The following is a 23374-nucleotide window of genomic DNA, read 5'->3' as shown; positions in this document are numbered from 1 at the left end:
ACAGCTTTTGCTTCTTCAGGTTTTGCAACATTTTGTATTTTTTTACAATGATGGATGTTTCACCTAAACCCTGTACTTTCCTTATCTCAAAAGAAGGAAACATATTCCCATGGGCAAAGTTAAATTCAGCACTGCAAGTGAACAAAACACACCATTTTTCTAAATGTTGCCATTGCTTCTAGGAGTGATCTATGGCAACAAAAAAAGATTTGACTATTGAGAGTTATGTTTCTTAAACACAGATGCAGAGTGATACAGGTAGCAGAATATGAATCGCTGGCCTCTTGGTAGATTGTTGTTGTTGCTTAACTTTCAAATTGTCCTTTATTGAGCAGACCTATGATAAAAAAAATTGTTCCAGTCATGACTACCTCATCTTTTTTTTTTTGTCAGGAATATTGTTCTCTGGATTATGTTATCTAATGTATAATTTTTTTTTAAATGGCAGGACATGGTTTGCAGTAGATTTGGTTGATATTTTATGTGGCACTGTATTGAATTAATTATTTTCTCTGTCTCTCTTTATTGCTCTCTCTCTCTCTTTCCTAGATAATATCACTTTCAGCATTATATACTACACCTGAAAGAATACATCAACTCTGCCCTTACCTTAGCATCCCACCTGCAATTCTTGAATTTGAGCTACCTGCATACTGAAGGGGATTCTGTCTTTCCAAAGCTGTGGTATATAGATCACTACTCATTCCATCAGATGATAATCAAAGAAATATTACATGGATTACCAGCAATGACTTTTAGGGATGGTTTTATTAACATCTGCACTTCTTCAGGTCTACTTACAGGGTCAAAACTCCACTTCCCTGTCGTATTTCATTTGGAAGCTTTAGAGACCAAATGTGTGACTGATCCACTATACTTATAAAATTTCTGACATAGTCCCTTCCTACACCATTAGTGGAGGTCGTGCTTCTCTGAGAAACTGCATATCCTGAAGCAGCCTTCAGTATTTTTAATAGGCACTCTGAAGTCATCTCCCCTTACTGTTATAGATGAGGATTTCTCTCAGACCAGGTTCAACTGACTCAAGAAAAACACTCAGGAACAATTGAAGATTTAACCCCCTTTCAAATGAAAGTAAATCTTGATAGATTTGCTTCCTCTACATCCTAGTAATACCTAATGTTCAAATAGTGTCTTGCAGTAATTCAAGCTAGCAATCTACAATAATTTTCATTGTGCGATCTGACTTGACCAGTGGAAACCAAGCTTACCAACTAGCACTAAGGATCCACCTGCTGACCAAATGTAGCTAAGGCTTCACTTATTGTGAACATTTGATCAATTAAATACACTCTTATGTGTATATACATATATATAATAGATACTCTTGTTTTGAGTTGCTATTAAATAAAAACTTTTGTTTTTTGCTTCTTGTTTTTCTAGCTGGAGAAATTCCTAAAGGTGCTATGTATTTAGGTACAAAAGAAACAATTGAAGATGGTTTAAAACACACTGATGATTATTATGGTGTTCCCGTTGAAGAAAAAACCTCTAAAAAGAAAGTTATTGAACAGAAGAAGAAATATGAGGGCATTGGTCCTCTAGACAATCAGGGAATTCCATTAGCATTTCGTATGGTGAGTTAAATTTTTTTTTTAATTAAAAAATACAACCAACCTATAAAATGCATGTTAGTTTTCTCAGTACATTTTCATCTTCAGAGAATACCTAAAATTAAGTACCAGGTATATGCTAGAGCTCATTATATTAACAACATGTCTTTTTAGAAATGTATGTCTGTTTTTTGGGGGTTTTTTCCATTGCCTAGTTTAAGCCTACCACCTGGCTCTTGGATGCTTTTAGAGGTGTTTAGTCTGCTGCAAGCATTTGGACTAGGTCTTTCATCTAAAGATAATTTTGTCCATTCCCACCAGACATGGATCCTCTAAAAAAGGCAGCATCATAAGTGTTGCATTTTCTCCTGATTAACCCTTTCATTACTGTATTTATTTTGAGATGCTCTGTGTTTCTTTCGATTACTTTAAATATAACAAAGAATTTAGTAAAATAACTTAGTTATCATTCAGCTAGAGTTAGGAACATAAATTGTGACTAAGGTTTGGTGGAAGATTTTAATTCAAAACTTATGAAAACAAGACTTTTGTACTCAGAGCCAGAGCCGGTTTCAGCCGGGTTGGTAACGAAAGGGTTAAAGTATTTTTTAAAAAAAAGTTACAAATTAAGATGCAATTTATATTGAAACAAATGTAATGAATATAATCAGCTGCTTGACTTTTACTTAAAATTATCCATCAAAGGGCAATGAGACTGAATGACTTAGCAGGAAGAAACATTTCCCTTCACTTCAGCATTGCAAAGTATCTTTGCCTTTGTCCTTAACATCAATCTAGTATCTTTTATGGTAATAGAAATTGATCCTAGAATTTGACTAGTACTTAAATTTTATCAGTCCTGACAGACTTAAAGGCTAAGTTTACATCTTCATATATGATCTGAATTTAAAATGTGAAAGGCTATAACAAAATATTGCAAAACAATTTGTTTCACGTTCTAACAATTCTTACCAGCATACCTTCCTGACTCAGTGAAAAAAATCATTAGTTGTATGATGACCTCACTATGGCATCATCTGTTTACAGCTAAGTGAACAGTGGCAAAAAGGTTAATTGTTTTAGTTATGGGCATAGCAAATAACTTGTGACAGGTTGAAAAATTAACTTTAGTGTTTAGCTACTTGCTTCTACAAAATCATCAACTCTCATTCTTATCAACTCTGTCATCTTACTCAAATATAAAAGAAAATACTTGTATGCATTGAACTTGATATCTATATTTCTGTTATTAGTATTCCAGTACTATATCGACTTACTCATTTCTTGTTTACCTTGTCAACAGTCTATGGATAAACAGACTTGATACTTAACTAATAAAGTCTAACTCAGAATTTATCTATCAGATGTAATATGCAAATTTGGTACTTTGTTAAGTAAGTTAGCTATCAAAATAACTAAGAAATTTGGTATTAAGTATGAAATTCAGTGTTTTACTATGAAACATGGTACTTAGCTATTAAATCCAGTACTTAGTTATCACACTCTGTACTTAGCTATTCAGCCAATAATCTCAGTACATATCTAACAAACTTCAACTTGGTATTCTGCTAATAATCTCAGTAGTTATCTAACAAAACCTGGTATTTAGCTAAGAAATTGGTATTTACTATGAAACTTAGTATTTAACTATAAAACTACTACTTAACTAGATTGTTTGGTTCATGAGTGCTTGAATTTTTAGAATTTTATGTATGACTATTTAAAATACTGTACTGTTATTTAATTTTGCTCTTCTGCATTCTATGTTCAAATTTCAATGGTCTCTGCTGTGCTTTTCATCTCTTCTGGACTCATGAAGAAATAAGTTGGTTTTTAGTCCAGGTTCCCTTACATCCACGATAAAAAAAAAATTGTCTTGGCCATCTGATTTTTTTCAGATATATTGTCTTTTTCCCACCCACCCCATCCACTTGTCAGTTGCATACAATCATGACTACCTTCATAGTTAGTCAACCCTATATGCCAAGTATTTTTTTGAAGGTGTGAGTGTATGTAACCCTGAAGGCTACTTCCAGATGATTCTTCTCCCTTTTTCTAAGCATTGCTGACTTTTACAAGTTACTAATAACACTCTTTCAAGAAGTCACAATTGTTTGTCTCTCTGTGGCAAGAACAGGTCAAGATAAGTGTGTGTTGTGATCCATGCACTGGCTGGTCAAAAGATGCTGGGGATTCCAAACAAATATTCACATCCTCAATGTTGCTTTTTGACATGGTTCATTTTTAGGCTTTTCTCCATTAACCCTTTAGTATTCACATTACTCTATCAAGTGTAATACTTATTTATTCACATTGTTTTGAATTAATCACACATGATCTTGAAATTTTGAGGATATGACCATTTATTTTTAGAATGATGTTGTAGGATAAGAGCGAGAGGCCTGATCTAGTCAGTTTGAACATAAAATAGGTAGAATATGCTGGCTGGATATGGATGGTTTAAATGCTAAAGGGTTAATCCTCAATGCTAAAGTTAGATGGAAATGATCTGAGGGAGGTTTGGCTGCTATTTGTAATAGGTTCACAATCATATTGAAATTCTGTCATTGGCTCAGTTTAGGCAAAGTATATTTAGCTAGTAGATAATGTAAAGCATTTAGCTTAGTCTGCTACTCTATCAGTTATGTCTGTCATCTTAATTAGTAACAGTAATCATGATATTGATGGCCACATCATTTATAGATGAGAAGAATGAAGTGTAAGTGGCTTTAATCTATGGAATCAAAAACAGTTATAGACTTGGTTAACTGCAGGCTTAACCTTTTTTATACATGCCACATGTCTTTATTTTGTTTATTAGTATTATATTGTTCTGATTTGTAACTCCAGTTATCTATCAATTTGCCTTCTGTCATATTAGTTGTTGTTGTTATCATTAAGCAACAACCAACTCTCATTTCATTTGTTACAACAAGCCAAGGCTGTTGTTGCTATAGTTGGCAAGGTAAAACAGATATCATCCAATATTAGATTGCACTAAATTGGTAATCAAGAATATTTTGACAAGACTTTGTCCATGTTTTGTCAGAGAGCTTTCTGTCTTTAAATTAAGGTCAGATAATCATGCAGAGCAGATTGGTTCAACTTTGACAGTAGTGAATGGCTTTATCTTCTAACCTGAAATACTAGTAACTTAATCCTTAGAGATAGTTTTAAATTGATGAGAGTCAACATCATCATCAGCATTCTCTCATTTCGTGCTCTTTTTAATGTTAATTTTGGTTAGATCACCTTAAAGGCTTGCATTTAGAATAGTTGTACTCCATAATTTTCTCAAGTCTAGTACTTGATTTTATTTCCCTGAGCTATTTCACTTAACTCACATTTTATCCTTTGCAAAGCTCAGCACAGAAGAGTAATGAAAAAGTTTGAAACACAAAATTGATGGTAAAACACCAACTGTAAATAGTACTGAAAGTATTACTTTGTATGTTGCAATGAGGGGCAAGGTGTAGTATTAAGCTTTTTGCAATTGTTACCATGTGCATGTAAGCAAAAGCAGGATATTGCAGTCACTCATCTGTGTGTTTGCAAAATTACTGGGAAAAGGCTGAATGGATTTTCACCAAATTTGGCACAGAAATACTCATTGGGTGAGTGGCTCAAACTCATTAAATTTTGGTTTTGGTAGATGGGTGAATCAAATTTTTTTTTTTTTTTGTTACATATGCATAAATGATAAGCATGCCTTATTTTTTTCCATTAATTTATGGTTTTAAAAATTTCATTAGGATACATCCTTCCAAAAGTAATTCCCAATATTTTTATTTGTCTGTATTCTGGTAGGTGTTTAAGTGACTTTAGTAATGAGTCTTATGTTCTTTAGTTATATATGGTAGGTAACTGTTATTAGCCATATAAAACTTGTTACATTTACTCTATTCAGTAGAGCAGTGTGTAGATTTTTAAATATTTGTAATCACTTCTAATCCAGTAGCAGCCTTTTTTAATGCATTTTGACCAAATCAGATATCCATTACATTAGAAGATAATTTCTTAGGGAAGTTCCTTAATGGGCATTAGTCCCCTTGTTTTTAAGTTCTAATCTCAGTGGTTACATGTTGAATTGATCTATTATTCTGGGGAGGGGAGTTTTCATTTTCTTAATCTTCTTTAATATTGCCTTTTCTACAAGAAATCTGCAATTGTTCCTAGATGATCCAATAAGTGTTATTGGACATTTATCACTTCAAAAGGACCTGTTAAATTTATTTGATGTTTTTATAAATGCAATCAATGTTTGATAATTCTTCAAAGTGAAAATTTTAGAAATGCAGAGGTTTTACTTATCTATTTTTAACCCTATGACAATGGGTTTTTATTAGGCAACTATGTTGCACTGATGGTAATCATCTCAGCCAAGATCAGCAATTAGCACATGACAATGGTTTGGCATATATTAACGTCAACTGCTTTAAAGCTTGCACTGTTTATTTATGTAAACTGTCATCACTGCAAGGACTATAAATTCAATGAAACTGGCATAGCTGGATTCAACTGTAAATTCCATGAAGCACCAGAAGAATTTGCTGAATGTGTACGAATTTGATAGGCGGTCATAGTGGAAATAGTGGTGTAACTGCCAAAACTGCTGTTTTTATACTATTATGGTGATGAAGTCTTGAACTGAGTTGGAAATAAATACATGAAGATTCAAATAAACCTATTAGATTCCTTGAAATTTGCATGGTGGCCTCTATTATCGATTCTGTGAGTGATAGTGGATATTTATATCAACAGGTACACAAACACATACAAAACCACAGCAGATAGGGCTGCATATATTTACAATCGCTGTGTACTCATTTCGAATCAGATGACGAAGTGAGTACACAACAAATGTAAATTTATGTCAACCAATGTTATTGGGTTAAAATATATTTTTGTCATTCTTCATGAACTACAATTCTTAAAAAACGCATGCTCTGTATAACAACCATTTCAAACAGCTATCATTTAGACATAAATTCAACATTGCAGTCAGGACTAGCTATTGAGCTAGTGAAAGATGCACAGGTGTTGTTTGGTGTTGGAACAGCTATTAAATGAAATTCATGACCAACTTAGAGAGGTTGTTAGAAATAATAGTTTGTTATTCTGGTGGTATAACTAATAAGGGTACCTATACTGAAAGTATACAACTTCAGTAAGAAAAGAGTGGAAGAAGTTCAGGAAGATGTAATCTCTTTGCAAACAACTATTTCTGTCTCTGTACGAATAGGAGGCTGCATGAAGCATGCATGTGAAATGCAGTGTTGCACAGTTATCATCATGTGTATTGAATGTAGAAGATCTGCAGAGGCTGTGAGAGAATGAGATGTGTCATCATTTAAATATGTATGTTAGCTTGCATCAAAGGTGGATGGACATTAAAAAATCAGAGGAAGATCAAAGACTGTGAAAAAAGTGAAGTTAGATTCAGGATGTTAATTCACATACACAAACTACACAGTAAAAAATTGAGTGGCAATTTGCTAATCAGTAGAGCTACATGACTCGGGTCAGCATGAAAAAGCGGATGCTAAATTATAACAAAAATGAAGGTGATGAATGATGAACAAAACTCTTAAAATTTAAAAACTTGAAATTGAATAGATTAAAATTTCAGCAAGAAAACAAAGATAGATTTATGATATCCTGCATTTTAGTTTCTTTGAGTTTTTAGTTATTGTTTGCATGTTTGCTTATCAATTGCTAATATGTTATTGTTGACGCTAATGTTTAAATCTATTTGATTTTTTTTTTCCAGAATATTGATGAGGAAAATCAACATGACTGGTACAAACAAATGTATAAAACACTCCACAGAGGAGAGAAACGTGATGGTCAGTCAAAAATTATTTTATCTACAATTTATTGTGAAGAAATTTGTATTTATGTCCAAATTAAAACTGGAAATAAATTTAACTTCTTTGCATTCTAATAGATTATTTAAAGCTAACCCCTTTCATAAATCATGAGGCTCTCTTTAAACAATTCACTTATTCAGCTTCTATAATATTAAAGTGGAAGAATGATAAAACCTTTACACAGACCACAGTAACTAATATACTTCACACACACACACACACACACACACACATGAGTGAACAATTCAAAGGAAGGCTCTTTCAACATACTTGGAGTTACATGTACTTGATAGCAGTATGACTTAGCTCCGCATGACTTTTGGGCTCATGTTCTATGCACCCATCCCATCAATAGAGGATTTGAAGGAAATTCAAGATGCCTTGGTGTTTAAGTTTCTATTGGTCAGGTCATTTGGTAGTAATGCTATTATGGTGGTACCAGTAATTTTCATTATTTTTAGGTTCATGCAAACCCACACCTACACGGCCTCTAACCTACAATCTAACAATATCCTATCAACTGCCCACTGGGAGGATCCTATCTCTAGAACCATCCTCACATCACAAATTACTACATGGATATGACAGTCAATGACTTTAAGGGAAAGTATACACAACATATGCACCCCTTCAGGTGGAGAAATAAGGGAAAAATTCCATCTCCCTGTCCTGCATTTTCTAGAGACTCTGTGATCATAAAATGACTTCCCCTAACATCAAGTGAAGTATCCTTTATAGAGCCTCTCATTACTCACCTAGAGCTTGTAATTGGCAACCCTGCTTTCTCAAGAAACTATACATACTACACCAACCCACAGTGTTCATCAATAGAAAGAATGATGAATTATTTTATTGGTGCCACTAGAAGTATGAACTTCAAGCCTCTAGCTGTTGACAACCCAGATATACCAACCTAGGTCCAGCTAATGAACTCACACAAACGGGGTATTTAATCCCTGCTGTCCATATAGACTGCTCACCCATGCTGGTCATGCAACTTCAAATGTATTCCATCAAAATGGTTACTCCTACATAAAGACTGCTGCTGCTAACGTGTTCAAATCCACTGAATGGTGACTGAGTTACTGACTCGCACCAACCTCTTGCCTTACCTTGTGTGATGTCCAATACTAGGAACTGATGTTGCTGAATATAGTATGATACAGTCCACCATCAAAGTGGTACCAGTGTTCTGCTAACATCCTATCTGAACAAATAACTGGTATCACCATGATAACATTAATACTATTTAACCCAAGTTGACCAATAGAAGCCTAAATATATAGAAGCTATTTTGAATTTCCTTCAAACTCTTCACCACCCACAAAAACACCAATATCACAGCAAAATTACATTCTTATCTGTAAAACTAGTTTTATCTTTAAAACTAGTTTCAAACTCATTAAGTTCCGTTTAACGTTTTTATCAAGAGAATAATAGCTTTTAACTGTATAGAAAATGCTCCTTAACTCATAAGTTGGTCAGCTAATTTGCATATTGTTGTCTAACAACAGTTAAGAATTATCTTTACATTCAGCAGCATGAAAAAACTAAATTAATCCCCTATTTTTCAGGCTGATATTTTCATTCATCAATAAAAAAAAAAAAAAGAAACAAAAAAGATAACCATGACAATTATTCCTAATAGTCTGTTGAACTTACAAAGTGTAATTGCTCTGTTGAAAAGCACAGTAGATTACTTGCATTGGAATTGAAGCGAAGGCCAACATTTCAGTAATTCTAAGATTAGTTGTTTTGGTTGCTGTTTTGTTAGCTTTTCAAAATCTCTGAAGAGTTAACAGAATTATTTATTAGAGATACTATTTCTTATATCTTGGATTTTCCTTTTTCAAATACAGTTGCTGTTTTGAATTCAGCACTTTTCTGATTTAATTTTCATTTATATATTTTGGGTTATCTTAGTCTGGAGATGGTGTACAGTACTCAGGTTTGTTAGCCTCCTTCTCTCTTGCTCTCTCTCTCTCTCTCTCTCACTTTTTATCTCATTGAGAACAAAATAAACAAGAGAGGCTAATGTAGTAGATATTGCACTTGAATTGTATGCATGTGGTTGAAAATGGAATGTGGACTAGAAAAGAGTGCTTCAGGAGTACTGTTTTGTAGAAGGGGGAATGGAAAATATTTAATAGATGTAGATGTGATAAACACTGAGGATCATGGAAAAGAATCAGATACATCAAATGGATTTAGGTAGGGCATATGTGAAATTGCTAAGTTTAGATAATCAGAGATAGTTGTATTAACAACAGAGAGAGAGAGAAGATATAGTTCAATAAAAGGCCAGAGGCCAGTGGTTGTATAGCATTACCTTTCTGACTTGGTGTATATGTGTAATACTTAGTCTTTGATATCTTAGTCTTTGATATAAGACACATAAGGAATATCTCATATTTTGTTTAATAGAAAGAGAAGAAATCCACTTTTTATTTTCACTGTTTTAATTTCCTAAATGACACTTTGAAATATGCAGCTTACACATATCACCCATTGGTTTAAGTTAGTGGATCTTTGTAAGAAAAAAATAAAGATGGGGGGGGGGCGAAGTACATAGCATTTCTGAAAATATCAAATCAGAGTGTTTAAATTTGCAAATAAATAAACAATGTAATGATACTTCAATTCAATGCTTTTAACCTTGCTGTTTTACATTCTCTTATAGATTATAATGTTACTGGTTCCAATTTTTTCATTTTCAGTCATTTTTTAATCTCTAATTTATTATGGTTTAATTGTGTCTATTTTGAAAGAATGTCATTCATTCTGAATTAATGTTCTATTATTAATATTTTATTATTTCTTCTTGCTGTGATAAATAACTTTGGCATTATGAAAACATTTGAATAAACTAGAATACAGTATTTAATAGAAACCATTTAGGATAACTATGGTAAAGATAACCATCTGTGTCTCTTTGAAATTATTTTCAAAGATTTGTCTTTCATGATGGTTAACTGAGCAGAAGCATGTGCAGGATGTTGTTTTATCCTCTAAATAGTCTATGTTCTTTTATAGTTGTTTTCTTTCAGATTTATTTTTATATTTACGTATTTAGTCTTTCTATTAATAACTTTGAAAGGAATATATTTTCTTTCCTTACAACTTTTCAGAGTACACCATTAATCTTATTTGTTAATCACTAGCCACTTTGGTAATCTATATTCCTCTTTAAACATAATTTGTAATGATTTCATACTTTAAAAAAAGGCTATAATTTTGTAATTCTTAATGAATTTTGTCATACTGTTGGGTTTTTTTTGTGTGTATGCTACACAAATTAAAATATTTTACCAATATTTACACCAAAACCTTCATTATCCCATAATCTTTATCATTCATTTCATTATAAATAAAAAGAAGGCATCAATAAAATGTCTTTGTGTATGCATATTTGTGTATAATGTAAAACTAATTATGTTATTGAAAATATTTAATGAAAGTATCAATATTATTTTTAATCTTTTGGTTCTTTTATGATGTACTTGAAGTGACAATATTTTTCTGTGTATTTATTCATGATATTGTAAATGTTCTTTACATTAAATTTTACTTTCAGATGTTCTTGGGATCAATGATCTCGTTGACTCAATCCTTCGTGAAGCAGGTGCATACTTGAGCTTTGTTATATACACTTGCTTGTATTTTGTTGCACATGCTGAATATACCTACAATATATTGTATGCATCCATTGTCTGATATCCCATAGCATCTAATATTACATTCCTGTACTAATACCAAAATTTAATGTAAAAGATGTTGGATTTGAAATGAATGAACATCACCCATTTTTGTAGTCATGTGTTTATTTAGATATATTAAGATTCCTAGTAATCAAGTTTGATATTTTAAAAATATCATTAAAACATGATGTTTAATTAACTAATTAGATTTAGTATGCATATTTGGATCTATTAACATTTTCAGTACCAAAGTCAACTTTGATTTGTGTCATACTTTTGCCTACTGACATTTATAATACAGGATTGTCTAGTGTTTGTTTTTAATAATATAGGAACAAATCCACAAGGAATATGTTCAAATTGAGTTTAACATTAGGATTTTATTTGATTTATTATAACAAAGTGCAGTATTTCCAATTTTTTTAGTATAAATATTGAAAATTATATGTATTCTTTTAACACTCTTTTTAACAGTAGTCTGTGAAAAAATATAGGTTTTTTTTTATCTCCAATGCGTTAGTTTGATTTAGATGGTTATTGAGGATTTTCTTTTATGGAAATTTCAGTTTAGCAAAGTAGTAGAATTGGAGGAAGCTAGTAATGTTTTGCGTTGGCAAAAAGTAATACAAATAATCTAAATAGTGAATCGTTTTTTATGCTATGAGGAAGAATAAAGATTTGGATGCTTGCTCTTCTTTGGAGAGAAAAAAAAATGAAAGCCTTGTCACTAGATTATAAGATAATAAGATCTTTATTTCATCTTTTTCAGTCTAGTAGTTTGTTTAGTTATGGTCTCTAATCATATATTTGGACTTTTGCAGTTCATTTTAAAAGAAGCTGTTTAATTTTTGTTTCAGAATATTGTTATTAGATATTAATTTCTTTTAAGTTCCTCCTAAAATTTCAGCCTTATAATGCTAAAGACATCCTCTCAGTTTTTATTTTTTCTCTTCTTCAACATATTATATTAACATCTTGAGTAAATCTTTAAACAAAACTATAATTGTGCAGTTCCAGATAAATATATTTCCTAACATACAATAGAAGGTTCTTATTTAATCATAAACTTCAGTTTCCTTACATTCAGTTTCCTTACAACATTGTTTCTGTGATTTGTCTCATAACCTGACATCCATCTCCACTAACCGTTTTTTTCGGCATATATGTGAAATCATTTTCTTCAGTTTCCCCTTTTATAATTTAAACTTCTTTCTCATAATTATTAATCACCTTCAAATTTTCATCATCTTAAATTTCTTTTATATATTTGTGTTTAATAGTTTTGTATTAATAAAATATCAGTTTTAATCTGACATCAGCTAGATGGAACTTAAAATAAGTGGTTCAATGAACCTGTTTATTTCATTCTAAATAAAATGAAAATTTTTGATCTTTCTCTTTGCTCTTTTTTATCTCTCCATACTTATATAATTTTCATATTTCACTTCTGTGGTACTGTTTTCACTTCTTATACAATAAAAAAACAAAAGCAAAAGACTCCTCAGCTAATCATATGTACTTCTTTCTCAGTTATTTGATAATTCAGTCTGTCTTCAATAATTATTTTCTTGGGCCATACCAAAATAGTTCTTGACTTTATTTTAAATATTAATTTTAGAATAATTCTTTGCCAAAATAGTAACTCAGTTAAATCAAATATTTGATACCCTTTTATTCTCAGTTTCAAAATCAATCATATTTTTCTAATACTTTTTTTTATGAAATTATCATCCCATCTTTATAGAATTCTACAGTTAAAAAATATATTTTCTTTTTTGTGACAGCCATTTTCCTTGTGCTGTATCACTTCACTTTGTCATAAACTATTATATTCTTTTTCACTAATTTTAGTCATAAAGAATCTTTTAAACATTTTTCTTTTCTTTAATCTAAGTGCAAAACTAAGTCTATAAATGTAATTTACTTCGCTTCATTTATACTATAATAAGGTATAAGTTTACTCTATCTCATTCCCCTAACACAAATCTGTAACATTGTACCTAAATAAGAAATCAATATTTTTAATAATCCTTTTCATCTTCTGGTATTTCTATTTCTGGTTCTCAGTGAATAACAAGCTTATTGTCAATAAAAGTTGTCATGTGTCATTAAAGCAGTTAGTTTAATCTTTTAATCTCAAATCAGAGGGTTTTGTTTTATCATTTTCAGTTAGTGAAATCTAACATTCTTCTGAAACTGGTGTGAATGAGATTTTGTATTTGTTACAAATACACTGGTCACTGCTATTGACAACTCCTCTTCCTCATCCATGTAAAATGCTTGCTCTGTTCACCTTTTTCTTCAACTTGCTTCTGTTTACTAACTATCCCATTCCTATGAGAGCCATGTCTTCCTTTTATTGCTAAAACAATCCTATATATATATTTTGCTTACTTTTTTTCATATCTTTCACATGTTTCTTTTCTTTCATAATTTAATGTCCCAAGTTATATTCCAGCTTCTGTTGTACTACATCTTTAAACAAGTGTGTTGATTATTGGAGTAAACAATATACTGTATACATTGAAACAAGTAGCGATAAAAAGTATTCTACATTAAGAATAAAATGTAATATTTGTGTTTAGCTTTCAGTACATAGACTTCCATAACTTAGCTCTTCAACTTAGTAAGACATTCCTGGTTTCAAGCTAATGTTAAATATCTCATTTATTACTATTTGTTTCCGGTATAGGAAACATACAGATTAGAGATGAAATGGCTAAACCATTAGCTCAGATTTCTTGAGTTCAAATTTACTTTATTCGAAGACATGACATTTAATTCTATTAGGCTTCAGTTCATCTTAGCTGTTGGGGATAGGTACTAGACTTGTCATAGATTTTATCACAATTACTTAAAACTATAAAATGGAATGAAGCACTGCTCTGTTATGAATCATTCAGGGCTATGGTTCTCTCTTCCTATTAATGCTGTGCACATAAAGGATTTTGCTGTTAGGCAATATTAAGAAAATTTTGTGATAGAAAGCTGACTACTCAAATGCTTGTGATTGATGCACGTGCGTGCACACACAAACACACACACACACACACACACCATGTGGTGAATATAACTTTATATTTTGATTAATTATTTTAATATTTAACTGTTTATTACATTTTCAATTCCAAAATGAACAAAAAGATAAAGCAATACTGTTAAAATTTTATCATTTGTTCTTAGTCACTGATTGCTAGGTAATTAGTTATTCTTTTATTATAGCCATTTTAGTCTACTAGTTTTTTATCACTAATTCTCTGTTCTATATTATGAATCAATATCTTATTGATCAATGGTCTTTACAAGAGAACTTCTTATACAAATTTGCATTATACGCTTCATAGCATAACATTAATTCTATGTCCATTACCAAGGTTAATGCATAAGTGTAGCTTATATATTGCATGACATTATGCTCTGGGGCACTTGAATGAAAGTCTAAACTGTAAAGGAAAGTAAAGCAAAACAATAATCGTTGTGTATGTCAGGATAGTATATAATTACTTAACAGTGTCAACAGACTAATCAATTATTAAAAAAAGAATTTTTGTGACAACTCTGTCATGTTGATATTTGGATCAGTATTGACCACTGAGAGCTAATGTACATATATATTCTAGCCAACAGGGTTATATCTAATTACTATGTGCTACTGTATTTGCTTAAGTAAGTGTGCACTGCTAATTTCTGAGAAGCAGCTTTTAGGCATTTTTTATTTTCATTGTTGTGTAGACATAGTTGTGTGGTTATGAAGTTCATTTTGCAACCATGTGGTTCTGTATTTGGTCCCATTGTGTGGTACCTTGCACAAGTATCTTCTACTATAGCTTTGAGTCAACCAGTGCCTTGAGAGTGAATTTGACTGATAGTAACTGTGAAGAATTCCATCATATATGTGTGTGCACATGAATGATTTTCACATGCCCTTTTTAACATTGGCTGAGCACAAGACAAGTGTCAATGGCTCTGGTACTTTCAGTGTGTGAGGACTGTCTGTATGAAAATGCCTTTCATGGAAAACAGGCAGAGGTTGGAGACAGGAAGAGCATCTGACTGTAGAAAGTCTACTTCAACAAGTTTCACCTAACCTTATAAGTTGATTTTATTTTCAACATGAAGTAAACACAAAAATGAGTGTTGTATTGAATCATTGACTGATAGGTTCTGTGTTAAGATTCACTGCTTGAATTTCATTCTGTTCCTTCTCAAGATCTGAATCTTTTCTAATCACCAGGAATTGTTTTTTTAAATATATTAGTAAAAAGCCAATGTGTTACTTTATTTTACTTTATATCTCAATAATGAATCACACTGTTGTTAATGACAGGTTTGGAACTGTCCCATCACTGGTTCATTTCTGATGGCAGGAACAATGGGTTTCTGTGGACCTTGCTCAATGAACACTTTATTTGCCAGTGTTTACATTCTTTGCTGATATGCCATGAATATGGGATTCCATACAATTTCCAAAACTTAGTCAATCTGAAGTTATGATAGAAGATAAAATAGTTCTAAGTGTCATTGTGAAATAAACTTCTTACCTACATAGCCATGCCTGCATCTACATATGTGTAGGATAGATAAATGATTTTGAAATTAAGGGCTTAGAAAAGAAACCGTATTCATAGATATGGTCAGAATTTGGTGCCTTGTCAATGTCTGATACAAAATTTAGCTCCAGAATCAGTACAATGGCTGTAACAGTATTTAAGTATAGTAAGGAAGTGAGCTGGCAGAAACATTAGCACACTAGGTGAAATGCTTAGCAGTATTTTGTCTGTCTTTATGTTCTGTGTTCAAATTCCACTGCGGTTGACTTTGCCTTTCATCATTTCGGGGTTGATAAATTAAGGACCAGTTACATACTGGGGTCAATCTAATTGATTGGTTCCCTCCCCCCAAATTTCGGGCCTTGTGCCTAGAGTAGAAAAGAATATTTAAGTATAGTGACTGAAGCAAAAATTAAATCCACAATGAGTAGCTCAATAACTTAACATTATGATTGCCCTGTGGTTTGTGTGTTTCTCTTTTGTACATGCTGTCTAGGAAACAATCAATCATCAGTCAAATGAAATGTAATTTAAAAACATAAAGAGCCAAAAGGCAGTTAGGTGGCTGATGAGGCCACAGTTTTTATTTCTTTCACATATGTAAATTAGAAAGGTTTGCAAATTCATACATTGAAATAAGTGTAGAGCTAATGCCCTCCTAATCCATTTAAGTCAGTAGTCATTTAATAGTGGTGGAGAAATTACATTAACTAAGTTAAACTAGTCAACTAGAATAATGTAGCTGCTCTTGAAGCGTGATGCAATGGCAATAACAATTTAAAACAGAAGATTGGTTGGGTTGGAGCAGTAGAAATGGAGACAATTAGTAATCCAGAACATGAACAATTTCATTCTCCAAACAATATATAATAATAAAAAAACAATTTATCATAAAATAATCCACTAAATGAGCAATTCATTGACCAGAAAATGTGAAGTCAAGGGTTATTTGCTAACATTATTAAACAAATGTTGCAGGCAATAATCATTACTTACGTTTTTAGAAGTGGTAACTTGTGTACTTTAGTATTACCAAAATGTGCATGTGTGTGTGTGCATGCACACACACACACACTTACATACATTGCCAGATTAACTCGTAGTTCCATTATACTACTTAACTACCAAGCACAATCTTAGTAAATTATTTAAACATAAAGCTTGTGATATTATTAGTCTAGTAAAGAATGCACAACATAGCTGTTGACATCCAAGCTAAATTTTGTATTTGAAATGAGTCATTTATTGTACCTCACTACAGTGAACTTCAGCATCAACCTTTTTTTTTTCAACAAAGCCATATGAAAAACATCTCTCAACTAACTAAAGTTTATCTATAATCTTAAGATATGAATACTTGAATAGCATAATTTTTTAAATATGTCCACTATCTACAAGCAATCCCTCAGTGAAACTTTTTTTTTTTGCAAATTTACCGATTTTAATAGCAACCACAGTTATACTAGTGGTTTCAAATTTTGGATAAAGCCAACAATTTCGGAGGAGTGGGTAAGTCAATTACATATTTTATCAATCCTGAAAGGATGAAAGGCAAGTTGATATTGGTGGAATTTGAACTCAGAGCCTAAGAGAGACTAAATGCCACCAAGGAGTTTGCCCAGTATCATAATGATTCTGCCAGCTTGCAACCTTGACCACAGTAATGAAAAAAAAAAAGTCCATGTAATATAATTACAACAATGCAACTGTAATATTTAGATTAAAAAGAAATAAAATTTAAGTATCAAGAGGGAAAAAATGGAGGCAAGCATAGTTAAGTAATTAAGAAGTTTAATTCACAGTTATGTGGTTTCAGGTTCAATTCCACTGTGCAGCATTTTGGGCAGCTGTTTTCTATGCTTATAACTCAAAGTAAATTCTGTGAAAGCCCATATAGAGGATTGTACCTGCTTTTGGATGGCAAACTAGTCCTCCTCTGTTTCCCTATCAGTAGTCTTGCAAAGAGGTTATGGGCACTACACTTCCTCTGTAAAAAAAAACATATTATTTTATTTGCTCTTAACCCCCATTTCTCATATTTTCATAAGCAACAATTTTTTTATTATTATAAAAAGAGAGAAGTAACCTGTTCATTCTTTATGTTTCTCTAAAATTATTAATCTGTAATAACTCTTACATAAATGGTATCTGCAGATGAAATAACTAGCATCTACTGCAAGCATTATGTTGTCTTTCTAGCATAATATTTTATCCTGCATAGCTTCAGTCTTTTTAGCTGTTGAGAATAAGTATTAAACTTTGGTGGGAAATGTCTGATCACCTGCTGATATAAACCTGTGATCACAAAAGAAAACAAAAGTTATATACACATCTCATTTATGTTGCAAGAGAATGTTTTTACATCAATGTCTTGGTGTATACAATAGAGAGCATATGGAAAAAATAAAGTTAAGGGAAAGAATTAATAAATTCAGATATATTACCTGAAAATAAATGTTTTCAGTGGTTCCCTATTAGGTTATGAGACATTCACCAATGAAACTCTCCATATGAACCAGTCTCATAATAGATCTTTACAATCTTTAGTAATATCTCCAAGAATATTGAATATTTCTGAATCTTTTCACTCAACATGTATATCTTTCATTAAGAAAACTAATATCGGTAAATATAAGTATTGAGTTGCAGAAGCTGAGGGAATAACAAATATCAAAATTATTTTAAAATTTTATTACTGAATGACTACAGAATGGTACTTATTTTAGGATATGATCTCATTTCTCAGAGAGGAAATGGCGAACATTTAACGTACTCAGCATTCTAGTTTAGCTAATTTAATTTCTCTGCTGAAAGATATTAAGCTATTTTAGATGTCAGCATGGCATTTAAACATTTCAAAGTTGTGAGTTTACCAATCAAGCAGTAATTAATTAGTCTTAAAGAAAGGATAACAATTTAAATATGATATTTTGATGCTGATATTTAAAAAGACATTAACATTTTTATTTGGGTCAAATATCTTATACTATTTTAATTTCAGCAAAATTGAGTTAACTTTTGTTTTTATTACTATTTGTAACATATATATATTTTTTTTCTGATGAAGGTTGCAATGTCACTTATTTAAAAATGTCAGACTTAATATTTTTTTCTTCTTAGGACACTTTAAGAACACACACAAATCATATTTCCCCATGCACACCTGGAACATTATTAGCCGGTATATATTTGTAAACAATCACTTTAAAACAAGCCAAAATGTGAGTGTTTAAATGACTGCTCACCCTGCTAGACAGAGCAATCAAATTTTCCTTAAATTACAATTTGAAATCATGAATGGAAAGGGCCTATTGGATGATATAGTCTTAGATTTGCAATTCCTGATAGAAACATGCTGTGGTCATGATTGAAATGCTTTGATTATAGGTCTGCTCAGATAGGACTGATCTAGGTTAAACAGCTACATAAACTTTGAAAAGTAAACAAAATTATAACAAATAGGTGCAGCAGTGTAGTAAGAAGCTTGCTTCCCAAACACATGGTTCAGTTCTCCAGAGTGACATCTTGACCAAGTGTCTTCTACTATAGCCTGGGGCTGACCAAAGCCTTGTGAGTTGATTTGGTAGATGGTTTGTGTGTGCGTGTGTGTGCACTCCCCTTCACTGCCTGATAACTGGTGCTGGTGTGTTTATCTCCCTGTAACTTAGTGGTTCGACAAAAGAGAACCAATATAATAAGTACCAGGCTTTAAAAAAAAGTACTGGGGTTGACACATTCAACTAAAAATTCTTCAGAGTGGTGCCCCAGCATGGCCACAGTCTAATGACTGAAACAAGTAAAATATAAAGGATAAATATCTCAGACTTGCACCAAATCTGACTCAGAAAAATATGAACCCTATTGCACTAAGGCAGCATATGTATGATTAACACACATGATAATGCTCTCAAAATGATAAATTTAATTTGAAGCAGTCCCAGAATAAATGTATAAAGTTGATATAAACAGAGTTTTTCAGTCCAATGTTGTCTGAAAAGAGTGATGTCATCAAATGAGTACATGAATATCTGAACCATTTGAATATCAAACCTAGTGCACTTCATAATATTTACATTTTTCCAATAGAAACAGAGCATCTATTATTAATTAAAAGACTGTCTTGAAAAAGAAACTCTGAGTAACAACAAAGTGATTCATTAGCTTTGTACAAATATACATAGGGATGGTTGTGTGGTAAGGAGCTTGCTTCCCAACCACATGGTTCTGGGTTCACTTCTACTGCATTGTACATAAGGCAAGTGTCTTCTGCTATAGCCTCAAGCCTTGTGAGTGGATTTGATAAACAGAAACTGAAAGAAGCCCATCATGTATGTGTGTGTGCGTATACACATGCAAACATACATACACACACACACACACATATACACTCACATATATACATATATATGTGTATACATATGTGTGAGTATTTATGTTTGACCGCTACTACTGCTTGATGACCAGTGTTGGTTTGTTTTATGTTCCTGCAACCTAGTGGTTCAGCAAAAGAGACTGATAAAATAACTACCAGACTACAAAACAAAAAGTACTGGGGGTTGATTTGCTTGACTGAATCCTTCAGGGCAAAGTGCAAACGTGGCTACAATCCAAGTACTTGAAACAAATAAAAAAAGATTCTCTCTCTCACACACTCACGCGCGTGCGCGCACACACACAAACACACACATGTACACATGCATCTTCATTGTGTGTTTGCATGACATAGATTTATAGATATACTGTTGTTTTATTAATGTCATTATTTATATTCCGTCTATATTTATTCATTTATTTTAAATATTTTTTCTTCTACATTTTCATAATTGTGTCACTTGGTCATAATTTATTGTTTCTTCTTTCCATCTCTACAAACATTATTTAACATGAATTATTTAATACATGACCTCATTCAAGTATATTATTGATCAAACATGATGTGCCTATATTCTAACTAGTATATTTGATAATCATTCCAAGTCTTTTTTTTCATTTCATTTCATTTCATGTCCCATATTAATTTTTTATTTATTAATTTTATTTAAACTTTACAGCAATTTATCATAAAAAGTAAAGATTTTTTGTTTTATTTCCATCAACAAATAAGTGGTGACTTAACTAGTCACTCAGTTTAACATCATTGTCTAGTCTTTGGGTGTCTTTACTGGTGTCTTCTCTGTTGTAAGCAATCAGGTGAGGTCTCTGGTTTAAGGTACTTCTCTTTTACCAATCTCAGAGGCCCTGAAAATGGTCATGGGCACCATTTCCTTATGGCTGATCAATAGAAGAAAATTAAGCAAATATTTTAATTTGATATCTTCATGATAAAAATAGCTTTTCTTTAACTAGGAACAGCGATATCAGTTATGTTATTTTTGTAAATAATAGCTCAGTTCTTTTAAAAAGAAATAATTTCAATTTTGAAATATCAATAAACTCAAGTTCAAGAGGTATCAGTTATTTGATTTTGCTAGTTTTTAAATTAATTTAATAATATCTATTGTCATTCATTGCCTTTTTAACAAAATCTCTTATCAAGGTGTGTTTGATGATGTAAGCAGGTTGCCATATGCAGATAGGTATTCACAAATGAATTCTTTCTCTGTTCCATTTCTGCCCTCAGTCAAATTGACCTTGCTTAATCAATTTTGTCTCTGAGCTTTCATAGAAATACTATGTTGACGCTAAGTTTATCGTGGTCACTCTATCACCACAATAAATTATCAAAATTTTCACTCTCAAACCTACTAAAATCTAACAGTTGAATTAGAGGAGCACGCCTCAAGTCCAAACTATACTATCCTATTCAGAATATAGAGTTTTAAGGTATCAGTCAGTCATACTCAGTAGTTAAAACTTGTATATAATAGGTGGACTGATAAGAGAGATTAGATGTCTATTCTACCATATAAGATATGAGAGAGATGCCAACTGACCTTGGTAGTCTTTGTTAACTCAGTGTTGTTTTCTTAACAGCATAATGGGGACAGGTGGAAGCAAAGCTAGGGAAAGATTCTACAACATATTTAAATTACCTAAAAGAAAATGTTTACTATAGATTTTAAAAATTTATTAATTTCAGATGAAATTACTAAAAAAGAAAAAAATAGTTTCCAGGAATTGTTACAATAAATAAATTTGTAGAATTTTCATTACAATAAATAAGTTTGAATGATTTTCAATTTTATTTTTGATCTTAAAAAAATATGTTCTTACTATTTCTGAGTAATTAATTAATTATATATATATATATTTATATATATATACATATATATACACACGCACACACACATTTTCATTTCATTATCTTTATGACATTTTATTGTTTAGACAATCCATTTGCATTAGCTGAGGATTTGGACTCAATATTATATAATGGTGAGTTATTCATATATTATCTACTTTAAGCCTGCCTTGCCATGTCATTATATTACATGTGGAAGATGATTTGAAAATGTTTGACTTGCTTTGGAAAACCTATTAAACTTCTAAAATACCTTTGTCAATTTATATAATTTTAAACCTTAGAGTCATGGAGATAGCTAAGGCAACAGAAATCTAGAGTAAATTGCTTCTTGTTTTGCAGGTTCAAATCCTGCTGGGGTCCACTCTGCTTTTCCTCTTTCTGGTGTCGATCAAATAAGTATCAGTACTATGTTGGGATCAATTTTGTTTATTGTATTCCTGATACGAAGATTGACCTTGATCAACAAAATATGTACCTGTCATGTATTGCAGTTAATTTGACTGCATGCTCTCCCAAAATTTGTGGAAATGTTTTTACCTTTTACTTGTTTCAGTCATTAGATCATGGCCATGCTGAAGCATTGCATTGTTAAAATGAAAATAATTAATAAGGCTTATTTATAATACCTGGAAGTGATTGAAACCTCTGCTGCTTACAAACACCTTTACCTACAGGGCCACCAAATTAGTGAGGGATCACTAATTTCAAATAATTTATATCAAAGAGGTTTACTAAGAATATTTCTGTCTGAATAAATTCATCCATTTCATGGTGTCATTCAGGTGACTGAATGGATATCTGCTGCAAGATATTTGTTTGACTTGATGGCAGGGGGGTTATTCCAGTTACCTATAAGAAATCCTACACACTCTGTTATTGGTAAATATTTAGCATTTTAATGTTTATTCATAGATGCAGCCAACAAGTTCGAATTAGTTAAAAATTATATGTGTATTACTGTGAGTGGAAAGGTGTGATATTGTGTGTGTGTGTGTGTGTGTAGATGTTTAAAAGTAGGTGACTAGATATTGATAGAATCTTAATTCATCATAATATTCCATTTTTTAACCCCAATCATATAATATGACCTTGTTATGCAGTTCCACACCAACTTAGCCTTTTCATTTTAAATACTCTATTTAAAGATACTGTAACTTCCTTCTTACATTATGCATGACATTTTATTTTAAGAAAATGACCTTTTACTTCTTACAACTTTATATTAAACTTTGGTGCATATTACATATATGATACTTCATTATTACTCTCAGTACAATAACCTTCCTTACCTTCAGTTTATCATCATTTGACATAAAATATTGTTTCAGGGGTTTAGATTTAGAGCAACAAGGAAACCTCCAAGCAGCAAAACACTGATAAATGAATGGGGCGGGGAGTTCTACATACTAGAAATAACTTAATATACAACAAATAATAG

General features: G+C 31.7%; 1 protein-coding gene across 11 annotated transcripts in view; it reads left to right on the top strand.

Annotated features, from left to right (window-relative positions):
• Positions 1-23374, top strand: part of LOC115212426 (sorbin and SH3 domain-containing protein 1) — a 504251-nt gene that overhangs the window by 253545 nt on the left and 227332 nt on the right. For 9 of the 11 annotated variants that reach the window (XM_036503384.1, XM_029781340.2, XM_029781337.2 and 6 more), the window contains 4 exons: positions 1405-1598; positions 7345-7420; positions 11019-11066; positions 22020-22067. In XM_036503384.1, the coding sequence (XP_036359277.1) occupies positions 1405-1598; positions 7345-7420; positions 11019-11066; positions 22020-22067 (366 nt within the window). The remainder of the gene's footprint in view (positions 1-1404; positions 1599-7344; positions 7421-11018; positions 11067-22019; positions 22068-23374) is intronic. The other 2 variants (XM_029781339.2, XM_029781341.2) reach the window with 2 other exon arrangements.

Source organism: Octopus sinensis, linkage group LG5 (genome assembly GCF_006345805.1).
Source record: "Octopus sinensis linkage group LG5, ASM634580v1, whole genome shotgun sequence".
NCBI classification, from domain to species: Eukaryota; Metazoa; Mollusca; class Cephalopoda; order Octopoda; family Octopodidae; genus Octopus; species Octopus sinensis.
The sequence above is the reverse complement of the archived record's forward strand: the minus strand, read 5'-3'. Positions and strand labels throughout refer to the sequence as shown.